The sequence below is a fragment of the Salvelinus namaycush genome, chromosome 10 (genome assembly GCF_016432855.1).
Source record: "Salvelinus namaycush isolate Seneca chromosome 10, SaNama_1.0, whole genome shotgun sequence".
NCBI lineage: Eukaryota > Metazoa > Chordata > Actinopteri > Salmoniformes > Salmonidae > Salvelinus > Salvelinus namaycush.
The window spans coordinates 7,832,650-7,850,864 of NC_052316.1; the positions used below are offsets into that span (position 1 = coordinate 7,832,650).

An 18,215-nucleotide genomic window follows, 5' to 3' on the forward strand; every position below is an offset into this window, starting at 1 on the left:
TACCCACCAAAACACCAGTCTCAACGTCAACAGTGAAGAGGCGACTCCGGGATGCCGGCCTTCTAGGCAGAGTTCCTCTGTCCAGTGTCTATGTTCTTTTGCCAATCTTAATCTTTTCTTTTTATTGGCCAGTCTGAGATATGGCTTTTTCTTTGCAACTCTGCCTTGAAGGCCAGCATCCCTGAGTCGCCTCTTCACTGTTGACGTTGAGACTGGTGTTTTGCGGGTACTATTTAATGAAGCTGCCAGTTGAGGACTTGTGTTCCCAGTCAAAAATGACAGGTCTTTAGAAATGAATGGGTGAGACTACAATTAGTGTATAAAATTGAGTTCAGACACATGCCCATTCATCAGATGGACACACTTCCTCTCCCAGACCCTCACATGCATGTTTGTTTGAGCACACACACGCACACACACACACACACCTCACTCCCCTTCTTGGCTTCCATGGCAACCCCCACGGGAACCTTTCCCCAATAGAATCTTTCCCCCATGGGAACCACACCTGTTTGGCATTCTCACAAACAATCGCAACATTGTTTCAATAATATATAGAACTTTTCTTGCAGCTCTGGTATATAAAGCTTTTTCGAGGCCTTGCTCACAATTCATTCTGTGGCAGCACAATGACCAAACAATACTGTATGTGAGGCTCTTAATCATATCTTTGATCATGACACTGGTGAGGAGGAGAGAGTCCTTGTTAAACTTTGACACAAAGTAGTCTGTGATAAATAGCCCAATATATTTCATCTGAGTATTTGTTATAGTCAAAATAATCCGTACATTATGCTTTTTTTACTCAAAAACGAGTTGTTTGAGCTCAGGTCAATAAGGCGTACAGGCCATAAATAGCAAATAGAAGTTTGAAACTTGTAATGTTCACAAGAACTTAAGTTGATAAAAAGATCCAACACAACATGATAATATATGTATTATTATGGATTTATAATCAGCTATAATGGGGGAGGTCATTTTGGATCGGGAACACAGAATTAATTAACATGAAACAAACACAACAGGAGAGTTAAAGAGATTGTCATGTGGTTTTACTGCAAGAGATACATGTGACTATGTATAGAGGAGCTGTGTTGGAGAGGCCTATGCTGCCGCCTACTGTAGTAACAGTAGAGGTGTAGGCATCCTGATAAATAAGAATACACCATTTTCCCTTATATCCCAGTACATGGACCAAGAAGGCAGTTTTCTAATGTTGTATTGTATCTTATATGGTGAAAAATACACTGATTTCATTGTACTGAATATCCCACTCTGGGCAATCGGGTGTTTTTAAATAGTATTTATGCCTTCAGAATGTATTCACACCTCTTTACTTTTTCCACATTTTGTTTCGTTAAAGCTTGGATTTAAAATAGATTAAATTGATTTGTTTTTGTCACTGGCCTACACACAATACCCCATAATGCCAAAGAGGAATTATGTTTTTTCTAAATGTTTACAAATTAATATAAAATGAAAAGCTGAAATGTCTTGAGTCAATAAGTATTCAACCCCTTTTTTTTATGGCAAGCCTAAATCATTTCTGATGTAAAAAATGTCTTAAGTCACATAATAAGTTGCATGGACTCACTCTGTGTGCATTAATAGTGTTTAACATGATTTTTGAATGACTACCTTCTCTGTGCCCCGCACATACAATTATCTGTAAGGACCCTCAGTCGAGCATTACATTTCAAACACAGATTCAACCACAAAGACCAGGGAGGTTTTCTAATGCCTCGCAAAGAATGGCACCTATTGGTAGATGGGGATTTTTTTTTTTTAAAGCAGACAAATATCCCTTTGAGCATGGTGATGTTATTATTAATTATTCATTCACCTTTCAGCAGGACAATGACCTAAATCACAAGACCAAATCTACACTGGAGTTGCTTACCAAGAAGACAGTGAATGTTCCTGAATGGTCGAGTTACAGTTTTGACTTAAATCTAATTTAACATCTATGGCAAGAATTGAAAAAGGTTGTCTAGCAATTTCATTTTTATTTATTTAACCATTATTTAACTAGGCAAGTCAGTTCTACACCTGCATTGCTTGCTGTTTGGGGTTTTAGGCTGGGTTTCTGTACAGCACTTTGAGATATCAGCTGATGTAAGAAGGGCTATATAAATACATTTGATTTGATTTACTTGACGGACTACCAAAAGGCAAAAGGCCTCCTACTGGGATTAAACATGAAAATAAATGAAATAAAATATAGGACAAAACACACATGACAAGAGAGACAACACAACACTACATAAAGAGAGACCTACAGCAAGACAATAACATAGAATGGCAGCAACACATGACAACACAGCATGGTAGCAACACAACATGACAACAACATGGTAGCAACACAACTTGGCAGCAGCACAACATGGTAGCAGCACAAAACACGGTGCAAACCGCCATCGATAAGAGACATTACTGTGCAGCCGTATTCATCGACCTGGCCAAGGCTTTCGACTCTGTCAATCACCACATTCTTATCGGCAGACTACACAACCTTGGTTTCTCAAATGACTGCCTCGCCTGGTTCACCAACTACTTCTCAGACAGAGTTCAGTGTGTCAAATCGGAGGGCCTGTTGTCTGGACCTCTGGCAGTCTCTATAGGGGTGCCACAGGGTTCAATTCTCGGGCCGACTCTCTTCTCTGTATACATCAACGAGGTCGCTCTTGCTGCTGGTGAGTCTCTGATCCACCTCTATGCAGACGACACCATTCTGTATACTTCTGGCCCTTCTTTGGACACTGTGTTGACTAACCTCCAGATGAGCTTCAATGCCACACAACTCTCCTTCCGTTGCCTCCAACTGCTCATAAATGCAAGTAAAACTAAAGAGTTTTGAAGAGAGCCAACAGCTACAGGTTAAACTCAAGTAACGCATACTACTTAATGGCAAATCACTCAATTCAGTGCTTCCTAGTTCCATGTATCAAACAGTTATTTCAGTTATATTAAAACACGGGGGGGGGGGGGGGCAATGCAAATAGTCAGGGTAGACTTGGTGCTCCGGTACCGCTTGCCATGTAGTAGCAGAGAGAACAGTCTATGACTAGGGATGGCTGGAGTCTTTGACAATTTTTAGGGCCTTCCTTTGACACCGCCTGTCATATAGGTCCTGGGTGGCAGGAAGCTTGGCCCCAGTAATGTACTGGGCCATACGCACTACCCTCTGTTGTGCCTTGCGGTCGGAGGCCGAGCAGTTGCCATACCAGGCGGTGATGCAACCAGTCAGGATGCTCTCGATGGTGCAGCTGTAGAGCCTTTTCTAGAAGAGGGGAGAAGAACGAAGGATAAAATAAACACCAGTAGGAAACCCAGTGAAAAAATGTCAGCTGTACAGATAACTCACCAAGAGCTCTTGGACCACTCAAACACAGCAGAAAGCCTTTTTAAGCTATCTGGCTAACATTTAGTAGTGAATTGCATACAAGTGTAACTTTATCACCTCATGTGCGCTGCACAACAGAGACTCGCCGACAGATATTGAACGCTATGGACTCGCCAGCTCCTGCTTTCTCCCGTTGTGCTATTTACAAACAAACATGTGACTGGCTCCACTGTTCTGGGTAACTACGCTAAGCTTCATAATGGAAAATAATGTGACAGGTGAAATGAAGAACGCAATCTGCTTTATCTCCTGAAGTATTGCACAAGGTTATTGCGGATATTAACTTAAAAAGTAGCTCGAGAACATTCACATTTATTTAAAAACTTCAAAGAAATAGTTTTGACGGTATTGAAAAATCATTCCGTGGCTTTTTCCAAATACCCTGGCATATGGTATATACGGTATACCGCCCAAGCCTATTTGGCAGGACCAGACTGGGGCTTTCTCTCTTAAACTCTCTTGCCTCTTTCTGCCAAACAGAAATAGGTGTACAGTCTTTCAATTGAACATTTTGGTGTTGCCAGGTCTTGGTGTTTGTTTGAGTACCGTATGTGTCGTGCCTACAAAACAGTAAGTACCTAGCCAGAGCATTGAGTGCCAGTTCGCATTAGCTGAAACCACTGTCTGTTTTTAACATATTTCCATCTATTACCATTCTAAATAAAGTGCATTGTGTGACTGCTCTATGTAAATGGTTCTTTGTGTTGGCGGTTATCCGTGATCCAAGTCTTCTGGCTGACAGTGGCCAGTGCAATTTCATGCGTGGAGACGAGTTTAGGTAAACGACTGCTGCTTGTGGAGAGCACTGAAGCCCATTGAGGTTTGATTGTGGAGGGATGTGTCAATGCTCACACACTGTCACATTCATTGTAGGGCTGCAGTGGTGCCCGACTGCCTGTCTGTCTCTCCACACAGACAGACTACACTGCACTGTTTACTCAATGTTTTCCTCATTTAGCAGGCAGCTGCAACTTGTATTTTAGCAGGCAGCTGCAACTGTCTACGATTGTCTATACTACAGCTCTATGTGTATAGACGTGGTCACAAGCTGAGCTAAATTCTTTATCCGCTTTCTCTCTCTCATCCTCTCTCTTCCTATGCCTTTGTCTCCCTATATCTCCCTGCCTCTCTCCTCCTCTCCTATTCCCACCCACCCTCCCTCTCTCCATCCCTCCCCCTCTCTCCCCACAGAGATCCTTCTCAGCTGGGGTGAAGCTGTATGACAGTGCAGACTACAAGGGGGCCATCGCCCTGTTCGAGGAGGCCCTCCGGGAGTACTACAGGGCCGACGTGGCGTGTCGGGCCCTCTGCCAGGGGCCCCAAAGGTTCGAGGAGCAGGACCATGTCCTCTACCGCTACAGCCTATACGAACTGGTCTCAGGTCAGTCACTATGTAGTTCTGTGGGGTGTCTGTGTATCTATAACACCTCCTATGTAATGGCCACGTACACAGACGTCACCATGTCTTGAGACGTCTTAAGACACGTGATGGCTGGGTATGTATGTAGTGTTCATAACAGCTCCTATGTGGTGCCTATGTAGTGCCTTTAACACATATACACTGAGTATTCAAAACATTAAGAACACCATGACATAGACTGACCAGGTGAATTCCGGTGACAGCTATGATCCCTTATTGATGTCACTTGAGACATGGATTGTGTAGGTGTGCCTTTCGGAGGGTGAACGGGCAAGACAAAATATTGAAGTGTCTTTGAACAGGTTATGGTAGTAGGTTTGTGTCAACTGCAACGCTGCTGGGTTCTTCACGCTCAACAGTTTCCTGTTGGTCCACCACCAAAATGACATCCAGCCTACTTGACACAACTGTGGGAAGCATTGGAATCAGCATGGGCCAGCATCCTTGTGGAATGCTTTTGACACCTTGTAGAGTCCATGCCCCAACGAATTGAGGGCAAAAAGGGGGGGGGGGGGTTCTTTGGTATACCTAATGTTTGGTATAGTCAGTCTATGTAGTGTCTAACACCTCCTACGTAAGTCATCTGGTTGTATATCGTTTGTTTTACCCAAATCGCAGTTTGCTGTCGCCGAGCGGATTCAACTCTTGTTGTACTCTGTTCCTTTGTGACTCGCTGATTGATTGCTTGGTGGATTTTGAGTTTGTTGACCTCTGTGAATAGACATAGATGGATGTGTAATATGCGCCGCGTGGGTGTGAGCTGCTTGTATTGTATGCTGTATGCTGACTGACCAGAAGACCTTGGTACTTGATTGCTCTGTGTTCACAGCTACTTTACTGCAGTGAGGAGTCTCTCAGCAGCCAGGGGTAGTATTTTTAATTTAAAAAAACAGAGCTTTCTACTTTGAGTGATGGTTCACATTGCTTACAACCCCCTGGTGCAAAATGTCCCCCCCCCCCCCCCCCCCCCCCCCCCCCCCCCCGCCCCCTCCTGAGAAACATAGCCTTGCGAAACACAGCCATTTATCATGTTATGAAGTGGAGGTTTAATGTGGGATGGGAAACTTCGCTTGCTTTCAGATGTTTTGATATGGCATACGGCTATGCCATGCTCACTGGCAGTGGGCTGGTGCATGGTGGGGTACTTGGCACAGGGTCAAAGGCAGGGTTGGGTAGGTTACTTTCTAAATGTAATCTGTTGCAGTTACTAGTTACCTGTCCAAAATTGTAATCGGTAATGTCACTTTTGGATTACGCAAACTCATTAATGTAATCTGATTACATTCAGTTACTTTTAGATTACTTTCCCTTAACAGGCATTAGCAGAAGACAAAAATTGATGTTACCAGTTGAACGACATCTATTGCAGGATAAATCAATGTTAAAGTTTACATAGCTGGCCATATATGGATGTTCAATTTTACTTTATGGGTTGTTTATGTAGGCTTCCTCTAACTCGTCGCTTTTTACTACATGTAATAATACGATTAAATTATATATTTACATAAAAAAACAAAGTCTATCAGAATTCCAGTCATTCCAATTAATGTTATACCCCTGAAATATTCAAGAATAGGACTTGGAAATATGGAAGTATAGATTTGCCAAATTGTTTTACCTGAGCATGACCCCAAAACGAAGGACTTATTAGCCAGCCCTACTCTGTTGTTTATGATTTGTTGTCAAGGAGGACTGATTGCGCTCATTGATTCAAGTTGGAAAATAAATGCTGTGCTCATGGAATGGCATGCTTTCAGCACTACTGAAAAGTGCTATTTACATGTGAAGAATTAATGCCATATGCTGCATTTGCTATAGGCCTATTGTTTACCTGTTGGTGACACTTAGACGTCTTGATAATATGCAGCTGTTTAAAGGGCAAATCCACAGATGAAACAATAACAAAACGGAGGCCCCGCCTCTGTTTTAGTAAAAAGCTGAGGGATGGGCCTGGAGAAATGTAACCACTCTCAGATGAACAGACAGAGCTATGGCTGCAAGGACTGACCATCCATGATATCAAAATGATTGTTTTAACCGTGTTATGAGGCTATACAGTGTTTGTTTACATTTACATTGTTTACAAACATTGGAGAAAAACAAGCTTATATTTTGGTTTCTCATGGAGTGTGACAGTTGAACTAACTTCATGAGGCATTTATTAAGTTATATTCCTCAAGAATCAATGGATATACAGTATATATCATTTATAAATCCCAAAATTGATGTAGCAACTACAGATTGCCCCTTTAAGTCTATCAAAAGTGTGCGAGTTTCAGCATGTGTCCATTAGGAAAAAAATAATTTATCAGCTTGAATTAGATTGAGCAATAAAAGCCCTACTTTTATTCCATAGGCTGGGATCCGCACTATGCAGCTGTTGCAAGAGCACATTTTTCACTGGCTGTGCACTGGTTTCAAAATCAATGATTGATATGCAGCTTAAACTTCTTGAATTCAACCATTTTTGGGTTCAAATACACATTTAGATTTGTGAACAGCAATCCACAACAACCACAATCCGTAAGGCGCAAATAGCTAAATGAGAGAGCAGCAGTGTGATTTACATCAATGCGCTATGTAGATATATATATATATATATAAGTGACATCCGTATCGCCGTAGACTACACTGCTGTCATCCTTACCTCCAAGCGTTTATTCAAGTTGGATAATCTTTGGATGCCGACAGCAGTCGCACCATTGGAAGACACCGCTTGGACTGCAGCCTACAAAAGTCTATTCCTGTTCTTTTCCCGCGATCCATCAAACACATTTGGTGTGTCATCATAGTGGTCTCTGACTTGTGGTCTTAAACTTAAATTTGCGCCTTTTTTCAATGCTGATTTGAACGTCACTGAGAAAATGGAGAATTGTCAAATATTTTCTCCCGACAAACATCCTTTCTGAATTGAAAAGTAATCCTCGAAGTAATCATCTAGTTTTTCAGAAGTATCTGTAATCTGATTACAATATTTTTGCTGGTAACATAACGGATTACAGTTACCGTTTTTTTTGTAATCCCTTACATGTAATCTGTGACTCTCAAGCTCTGGTCAAAAGGCAGACGAGGGAAAATATGCAGAGAGAGAGAGAGAGGGCGTTCTGGACCGCTAGGTTGCCAAATGCCAAGAAATCACAAACTGTTGTGTAAACAGCCCAATGTCTCTCTTTCACAGGGCCTGACAGCGCACACATGATTATGATGACTTGTTTTCGATGTCACACTTTTGTGTCGAAGATTAGTCATTGCTTAGAACATATTTGAATGAGGATAATTGAATGAGGTGAAGTTTGAGATGGCTGCCGTGATTTGGTCAATATTTGTTACAGCTTAAGAAGTTTTAGCCAAATCGTTCTTGCAAACTGAATCTTTATTGCTTTGACGAAAACAAATCCCTCAGTTTGGAAATGGTCTCATGTTTTGTTCATATTAATAGTTTAAAACAACATGAATGTTAAAATAAATAGACTGTTTTTTCACTATGAAGGGAGTACTGGTACACTCTACTTAACAGCAAATACCCCTACGCTATATCTCATGTGGTTCTGCCATTAATTTTTAGAGAGAGCTACTTACCGTAAGTTACCTCCTCGAGGATACTTTTTTTCAGATAAATTACTTTTCCACCTGGACTACTTCATGGGACAGTTCATTTTAAAACTACCTCCCTTCATCTCTTTTGGCCACTCAAGGAAAATGGCCGACAAGGCTCGAAACACCAATGACTCCTCACACATATTTTGGTTCTTGGCATTTCCTCTGTAATGTCCTGGTATTGTAATTTCAAAACATTGTTGTGGCCATGAGTCCGTCTTTGGCTAAGCGGTCCAACAGACCACTGAACATCTTGAAAGAACTTCTAAACGGGTGGAGATGAGTGCAGGAAAAGCAATGAGCAGTGTATTGATTGTGTGAAGTCCAACACAGTTGGAGACAAATGTATATGGTGTAGATATACTTTACTCTTTCCTCTGGCTGTCTCTGTGTGTGTTCACGTGCAAAGCCTTTTTGAGATCTTTTTGACTTGCTCTGTTACCATCTTAGATGATCCAAAAAGCCAACAGTCTGAAACTGGGCCAGCATGAGTGCCTAGCTATTGCCTAAAGACACAGCCATAGTGAGCCCTGCTTGTAAATCTCTCTCTCTCTCTCTCTCTCTCTCTCTCTCTCTCTCTCTCTCTCTCTCTCTCATATTTTGTGGGCAGTGTGCACACATCCTGTCTTCTCTTGAGAGCCAGGTCTGCCTACTTTGTTTTGTTTTTTTATTAATTCTTTCCAATGGGTCAAGTAATTATCTTTTTGTTTTCTCATGATGTGGTTGGGTCGAATTGTGTTGCTGTCCTGGGGGTCTGTTTGTGAGCCCCAGGACCTCTCTCTCTCTTTCTCCACCCTCTCTCTCTTTCTTCATCATCTCTCTTTCTCTTTCCCCATCCTCTCTCTCTTTCTTCACCGTCTCTCCTTCTCTTTCCCCACCCTCTCTCTCTTTCTTCACTGTCTCTCCTTCTCTTTCCCCACCCTCTCTCTCTTTCTTCATCCTCTCTCTCTCTTTCCCCACCCTCTCTCTCTTTCTTCACCGTCTCTCTTTCTCTTTCCCCACCCTCTCTCTCTTTCTTCACTGTCTCTCCTTCTCTTTCCCCACCCTCTCTCTCTTTCTTCATCCTCTCTCTCTCTTTCCCCACCCTCTCTCTCTTTCTTCACCGTCTCTCTTTCTCTTTCCCCACCCTCTCTCTCTTTCTTCACCGTCTCTCCTTCTCTTTCCCCACCCTCTCTCTCTTTCTTCACTGTCTCTCTTTCTCTTTCCCCACCCTCTCTCTCTGCATCACCTCTCCTCATCAGCCATGGTCATAAAGTTCTGACCCCAAAGTCATCCAGAGCAGGTCTGGTCAATGTTCGGTGACCTCATTGGTCAGTTAGAGCCCCACTTATCCAGCCCTAAGTCTACAACCGTTGAACTGAGAGAGAGAGAGAAGAGAGAGAGTTGTTTCAGATTTGTTTCCGTTTTTACTACTTCAGTTTCATAATTTCTCCATAAGGTCTTGTCAGTGAGCACTCAGTGTACAGTCTGGCATTAATGCTCCATTGAGGGAAAGCATTCGGTTAACATACTGTCTTATTGTTGCATTTTTGTTAGTCATTGCGTCAGGCCTAGCTGTGAGTCCATAGACTCCAGGGCCCATATTCATAAAGATCATGAATGCTGATCTAGGATCAGGTCCTCCCTTCTTAATGGAATCTTATTCATTATGTGTTAAAAGGAAACTGATCCTGCTCTGAGAGGCTTTATGAATATGGGCCCAGAAGCATCACAGCTGGATAATGTTGGATGTTCTGATGTGGAAGGATGTGTAACAGGCAATGGAGGCTGCTGAGGGGAGGACGGCTCATAATAATGCCTGGAACGGAGCGAATGGAATGGCATCAACCCATGGGTTTGATGTATCTGATACCATTCCGCTCCAGCCAGTACCACAAGCCCGTCCTCCCAAATTAAGGTGCCACCAACCTCCTGTGGTGACAGGGGTGTCAGGCCTCTCATAGCACTGGAAAATAGTCATGTGATTATGCAATTATACACACACACACACAAGCTTAGTCAGCTGTGTTTGTGTTGACATTAGCCAGTTGCGTATTTCCCCTCACAGAACGCACTGCTGCTAGCGGTATTGTGGTGGTCTTGAAGCTAAGCTGAGTCGATGGCAAGCGTGCTTTGTCTCAATCACACATTGCGCAAACATGCCGAAAGCGTACCGTCTTGGCTTTGATGAGGCTTTTCTCAATGTCTAATCATGCCAAGAGTTCTTTTTCCGTAGGGCTTCAACAACCGTAGAAGCAGCGCAGTTGTAGTTTCTTTGACCGTGGGACTATGCACCTCAAGTGGTGAATGAATCACGTCTAAAGTGCTATTTGATCTTGATGGAGAAGTAACGTTACATGGAAAGGCATTTGATTTGACTTGATTTATTAGGATCCCCAATGGCGACGGCTAGTCTTACTGGGTTCCGACGCGTAATGGAAAAGACGTTACAGACAAAATACTTTATAATTGACATACATTTGAAAACATGAATGTGTAGTGTGTGGATCGGTTACACATACATACACTATACAGTATATACAAAAATATGTGGACACCCCTTTAAATTAGTGGATTGCTGACAGGTGTACACAATCTAGCACACAGCCCTGCAATCTCCATAGACAAACATTGGCAGTAGAAGGGCCTTACTAAAGAGCTCAGTGACTTTCCACGTGGCACCTTTCCAACAAGTCAGTTCGTCAAATTTCTGCCCTGCTAGAGCTTCCCCGGTCCACTGTAAGTGTTGTTATTGTGAATTGGAAACATCTAGGGGCAACAACGGCTCAGCCACGAAGTGGTAGGCCACACAAGCTCACAAAACAGGACTGCAGAGTACTGAAGCACGCAACGCTTAAAAACCGTCTATCCTCGGTTGCACCACTCACTACCGAGTTCCAAACTGCCTCTGGAAGCAACGTCAGCACAAGAACTGTTTGTCGGGAGCTTCATGAAATGGGTTTCCATAGGCGAGCAGCCGCACACAAGCCTAAGATCACCATGCGCAATGCCAAGCGTCGGCTGGGAGTGGTGTAAAGCTTGCCGCCATTGGACTCTGGAGCAGTGGAAACACGTTCTCTGGAGTGATGAATCACGCTTCACCATCTGGCAGTCCGACGGACGAATCTGGGTATGGCGGATGCCAAGAGAATGCTACCTGCCCCAATGCATAGGGCAACTGTAAAGTTTGGTGGAGGAGGAATAATGGTCTGGAGCTGTTTTTCATGGTTCGGGCCCCTTAGTTCCATTGAAGGGAAATCTAAACGCTGCAGCATACAATGACATTCTAGATGATTCTGTACTCCCAACTTTGTGGCAACAGTTTCAGGAAGGCCCTTTCCTGTTTCAGCTTTGCAATGCCCGCATGCACAAAGCAAGGTCCATACAGAAATGTTTTTTGGAGATCAGTGTGGAAGAACTTGACTGGCCTGCACAGAGCCCTGACCTCAACCCCATCATAAACGTTTGGGATAAATTGGAATGCCGGACTGCGAGCCAGGCCTAATTGTCCGACATCGGTGCCTGACATCACTAATGCTCTTGTGGCTGAATGCTGAATGGAAGCAAGTCCCCGCAGCAATGTTCCAACTTCTAGTGGAAAGCCTTCCCAGAAGAGTGGAGGCTGTTATAGCAGCAAATGGGGGGCCAACTCCATATTAATGCCCATGGTTTTGGAATGAGATGTTCAACGAGTGTCCACATACTTTTGGTCATGTAGTGTACATGTGAATAGAAAGGAATAGTTTTCCTTTACACTACAGTATTCACATTTGTTATATATTTATGTGATCCTGTAGTGGTTTACTGTCTTCCGACGTACTTTCTTCCGTGGTTATGGGGGTGGCACAATATAAGGGGTTACACAAAGCAGTTTTCGTGCAATTTTATTTACAGTTGTGCTTGTGACAGCTAATCAAATTGAACCCTCTTTTGTTTACTTGTTAGCTACCTACACCAATAGCTAGAATAATGTGTTATTAACCAGATAAAAATGTATTGAAAGACTTAAAAGCAATACAAATAAAGTTGTCCAGCCACATGGTTTGAGAATTCTAAATTCACCCAATATAAGGGGACATCTCTTTCTTGGAGAGCGTGTGCCTCCATTCTCCTCTCTCCTCAATGAGTGTGGTTCTGTGACAACGCTCAACCTCACTGGCCACAAACACACAAAAACTCTGGCTCCTGTCCCCTCCTCCTCTCCAACTCCTGCCTCCAGCCCCTCCAGCCTGACATCACGGAACGACACAGCAACCTTACACAACGGCGCCATGAAATCAACATGACTGACTCTCCTAAAGAATGGAAATATTTGTTGGTAACCTTAGGTGTTCTTTTCTCCATCCATGTGTGAGAGCAACAAATACAGACCTGGTCTGGGCAACGAATCAACAAATACAAAGACTAGCAACGAGAGAAGAGATTATTGTTGGTGTTCTATAGTCATAGAGATACAGGAGTATCCGGTTGTCTGGGACCGCTCTGACCTGTGATTTCACAGTGGTTGACCTCACTGGAGCATGTCACCGAGGGACATTGGTTAACCTGAATCCCACCTCGGTCATCTCTTTCTTTTTTTGTTTGTCATAGAGAAAGGATGACGATATTTTATACATACATGTCAATGGGTCAATGTATTCCTGTGCTAAATGTTTCATTCACCCACTAATGTTACCCACTGTGTGTGGAAGGTGGTGAAAACTGTGTTGAAAGCTACGGTGTGTGTGTGGCTTTAGGATATTATTCCTCAGTAGACCTGAGAGTCTCAGGGCGTGAAGCTAAATGTAGGACAAATAAAATGGAAACACCTTTGAATTGGCTCTATTATCCACTGAATCTCTGATAGAACCAAGTGTTGGACTGACGTGTCTAGAGTGATTACAAATCTAGTACGGAGAATGCAAAGCGCGATATCTACACTAAATCAGTGGCGACCTGGCTGAAAAGAAACCTTTGCGATCGCAATAAAGAATGTATGGTAATCAGTCGGATGACAGTACTGCATGAGACATTACGGTAGGCATTGCGAATGGTTCCTCATCATTATCACAACGACTCAATGCTTTTCCTCAGGAGGACATTACTCTGCTTTAAAAATGCTTATGAATATATGACTTCACCTGTATCCTCACCCACCCTCCTGTGTGTGTTTCAGACCACTTCACCCAGGCGCTGCACTGTGAACACGAGTGTGTGAGAGACCTGTCTACCCGGCCCGGCCGTCTGTCTCCCATGGAGAACTACCTGCCTCTACACTACGACTACCTGCAGTTTGCCTACTTCCAGAGTGAGCAACATTACCCTACTGCACCCTACTGTCACCTAGGCTTACCTCTACGCTTCGACTGCCTGCAGTTCACCCACTCCCAGAGTAAGGGCTGGAAGTATCGCCGAAGATCCGCGCTAAAGCTCGATTGACATATAAATGCAATGTTTCTGCGTTCGCGGAGACCACATTCACGGTACACGCTGACATGTGTCGGCTCAATCGGATATGACCTTCGCAGTTGAATGTGGATCTTCCGAGATACTTCCGCCATACGGATTGAATCCAGCCCCAAGTCTTACCTAACCGCACCTTACTTCACCCTACTTGACACTGCTTGCAGACTTTCCAAACCACAGGGTGTGGTGTTCAGACTAAAGCCATGGCCAACCCTGATCTTGGAGAGATGTGGTGTGTACAGACTTTTATTCACTAACAATAACACACCTATATCAAATGATCACTAATTAGATCAGTATTCCCCTGTTGACTCAGAGAGACAGAGAGCTGAGGAACACCTGGTCGCAGGCATCTGAAAAGGCAGGGATTAGGGCAAATCACAAAGAGCCGTGGAGAAAGGCCAGAACTCGTGTTCATAAAGCTTCTCAGAGTAGGAGTGCTGGTCTAGGATCAGCTCTACCTTTTAGATTGTGATGAATGGACAGGGTGGACCTGATCCAAGATCAGCATTCCTAATCTGAGACACTTTGTGAATACAGGCCCAGACAATCAACACCAAACAGACCAGGACCACACCTCAATAGAGAAGCACACACTGTTCCACTCAAACTGATTCAGCAACATTTATCCAATATCTGGTCTGGTGTTGTTCATAATGGGCCACCAGCATTTGTGTAGTCTGCGCTGTTTGGGGATCAGACACTAGAGGGGGGAGGGGGTTGGCAGGACAACATAGGAAAGGAGAGAAGGAAGGAAAAGCCAATGAGCTCATCAGAATATGTCTAATAAACCCAATTGGCTCATGGGATCCTAGGAAAAACACAGAGCTCAATGAATCATTCCCAGCAGCAGCACTTAAAGCAATAGTTCAGGATTTTGGCAATGATGCCCTTTATGTCCTTCCCCAGAGTCTGATGAACTCATGGATGCCCTTTTTATGTATCTGTGTCCAGTATGAGGGAAGTGAGTTAGTTTCGCAGGCCAATGCTAACTAGCGTTCGTGCAATGACTGCAAGTCTACAAGTCTTGAGTCGCCTGTCAAGTCAAGTCTCCCCATCACTCAGCAGCCTCACATTGCTCTCTGCGGGAAGCTGTTTCCTCAATGATCCGTTCGGTGACATTGTCGTTTTTTTATGGCCTCAAAGCCCCTCACTGTTTACGACCTGGGAACCAGGGGAACCGGGGGAGACGCGCTGACCGCAGAAATGCTGCTGCCTAAGGCCTGGCCGCCCCACCAGGAAGTGATATGTGAGCCCAACTAATTTACAAGACAGTAAAGCGCACGTGTCAGGGTGGATGTATGTGTGTGCCGTGGGCATGTGTGTATGTGTTACTTGCAATTCACCACTCGCTGTAAGCACTTTAGGCACAGGAGATACTGCCCGAGCCTGGAGCAGCTGTGTGTGTGTGCGTGTGCGTGTGCGTGTGTTTCCAGTACCTCACCTAGCCTCTGACTGCCTCTCACTGTTGTAGCGCTACTGCTGCTTGCTCCGTTGTGGTCATGCCCCTGGAATGTTCAGCCGCGATAGACTTCAAATCTCATTTAGACCTAGGGGTTGCTTTATTACATGTGGACCTGTGCCGAACTTTGAGTCGAAACCTATAGGAAGTGTCCGTTATACTGGCTTCATCCCAAATGGCACCCTATTCCCTACATAGTGCACTACTTTTGACCAGAGCCCCATGGATGCTATTTGGGATGCAGCCTTCTTACAGGGGAGTTCAGGGAGGGAGTCTGTAACGGAGGTGTGATGACAGTTCCTCTTGTTTAGGCGGGGCTCAGAAGGATGGATGGATGTCTTTTAACCTCTCTACTTGTCAACAGACTAATTAAACACCACCTTGCCTGAACCCTATTTCTATTCATTTATCTCTCTCTCTCTCACACTCTGTTTCTCTTTCTCTCGCTCTCTGTTCCTCTCGCTCTCTTTCTTTCTCTCACTCTATCGTCTCCCTCTCTAGCCCCTTTCTTTCAATTTCAATATTCAATTCCATTTTCAATTCAAACAGGCTTCGTCAACCCAAGAACAACCCGATGTTGTCAAAGCAATACCACAGAACGTAACACTGACGTCCATTTTATAACGTCTTCTTTCTCTCTCTCTCTGTCTCTCCAGTGAACATGGTGGAGGAGGCGATGGAGTGTGCCAAGTCCTACCTGCTGTTCCACGAGGGGGAGGAGTTTATGACGGAGAACGTGGAGTACTACAGAGAGGCCGTGGGCCACGACGTCAAACCCCGGGAGGTAAGACCTTGGGTTGCATCCAAAATGGCACCCTATTCCCTATATAGTGCACCACTTTTGATCCGGACCCTCGTGGGCTATTCCCTAGCCTGGTCCCGGATATTTTTGTGCTATAATTTCAACTCCTTGTCAACCCAAACTGTTTGGCATGATAATGACTGGCAAGGAGCACAAAAAGACTGGTACCCAGGCTAGCTATTCCCTATTTGGTATAGTGCACTACTTTCGGCAGTAATAAATAGTGCACTATAAGGAATAGAGTGCCATTTCTGACACGCACCCTGTTATTTACTTTGTTGACGTTGGAGGGTACTTTAATCAGTTACTGTTTCTCTTTCTACGTTGTATTGCCAAATAGTTGGGGCCCAGGGTTTAGTTTTAATTCCTACAGATTCACTGCCCAATAGGTTTTATAAGCCTGTTATTGCTGCGTGAATTTAATGCCAGATATTTTTGAGTGACTCATCATTTGTGTTCACCGGCAACTATATCCCCTAGGTGTTCCTAATTACCAGGTTATTGGGAATGTAAATGTGCTAATAATTCAGAGCTGACGTTTGGAAGAGGGTGTAGGGAATAGGGTACTATTTGGGGTGCATCCGTAGTCAGTTTGCCTGGAGAACTATCTCGAACTGGCAAACTAGCAGCCGGTTTGCCCCGAAGAACTTGTCCCCCCAAAAACGGTCGACTTTAAACCCTCAAACCTGCTCCACTCTCTGTACAGCCATGGGGTCTCTTGTTCTGCAATCCCTCCCTTGCAGGCCCATTTTCCTGGAAAGCCTGGAACCTATTAGAGTGAACGTGAATTCTCCCAGTAGGGCCAGGGTGTGTGTGAGAGAGAGGGTTTGCGTGTGTGTGTGCGTGTGTGTGTGTGTGTGTGTGTATGCCAGCGGACAAACCGGTGCAGCTAATGACTGTGGTTAGGACTCTGACATCAACCATCTCAGTCCCTCTGGCTCTCTCCTCTTGGCCCCTCGACTCTCCTTTCCTCCATTCCATCTTTCTCTCCGTCTCAGCCCCTCTTCTCTCCTCTCCATTCCTCTCTCTTTCTTTCTCGTCCTTCTCTCGCTGCGGCTTCAGGGACTTAATTTAGCCAGCATATAGAGCAGTAGAGAGCTGTGGTCTGCCTGCCTGCCTTCCTGGCAAGGCCTCCTGTCCTTCAGGAACAGGGAGGAGGGCTTATATCATGCATCAATGCCCACAGAAACAATTTAGGAGCTGTTTACATTACAGGTGGAAAGAGGATTTTTTTCGCCCACCACAAACGCCACTGGCTGCTCAGGTTTCAAAACAGCGTCGCCACTTCTTATCTATTGCAGATGATCACCCGTTCTTTCCCTCATTCCTCCTCTCCTCTCCTACTCCCAACCCCTATAATGTAAGTCCAAGACACTACAGTCACACCAGCCCTCTTTAAGGCCTTGCCAGGAAGGACTAGTAAAAAGAGGGTTGTTACATGCCATTTGACACCAACCATCTCAGATTGTTCCGAAATCGTTTCTGTAGTTAGAAACAGATAAGATTAGCATTCCTGCAACAATATTTTGTTGAAATATTTTAATTTATAGGATTCATATAATATTCAATAAATATAGTACCTAATAGTACCTAACATCCGATTTGGACCAAACTTGTTTCTAACAATGAGTAAGACATAAGGAATCCAAAGAAATGGTCAAGAGACACTCATGGACACCCCACGCCATTCCCAACCCAACATTAAATATACAGTATCAGTTCTCTATGTCTGACAAGTAGTATGGGGCTGCGGCTTGGAGTATTGTTTCTTCATCCTGTATTCTCAGTGAATTTGGTGATTTTTTTTTTCCCTTGTTCAAAGAAATTAGTCACTGAAGTTGTTAGGTTTATGTCCCACCCTACATCCTTATATTACCAGGTTCTGACCACTAGACGGTGCTGTTGTTGCTGTCAGGTGATTATTTTTTTACTCTTATTATACTGCTCAGTTTATACACTGCCCCCATCATCCCCTTCCCAAAATACACATGTAAATGTTGGACTATAAATTGTGCCATCCTGTATTAAACTTATGCTAAAGTGTTTATTCTATTCTACTGAGCCATTTACTTTATGTTCGTATTCGTATATTATTTCTTATTGTTAT

At 44.0% G+C, this 18,215-nt stretch overlaps 1 protein-coding gene across 1 annotated transcript in view; it reads left to right on the forward strand.

Annotated features, from left to right (window-relative positions):
- Nucleotides 1–18,215, forward strand: part of LOC120054624 (prolyl 3-hydroxylase 2-like) — a 96,827-nt gene that overhangs the window by 68,130 nt on the left and 10,482 nt on the right. The window contains exons 3-5 of the mRNA XM_039002114.1: nucleotides 4,595–4,784; nucleotides 13,555–13,686; nucleotides 15,963–16,090. Coding sequence (XP_038858042.1) covers nucleotides 4,595–4,784; nucleotides 13,555–13,686; nucleotides 15,963–16,090 — 450 coding nt within the window. The remainder of the gene's footprint in view (nucleotides 1–4,594; nucleotides 4,785–13,554; nucleotides 13,687–15,962; nucleotides 16,091–18,215) is intronic.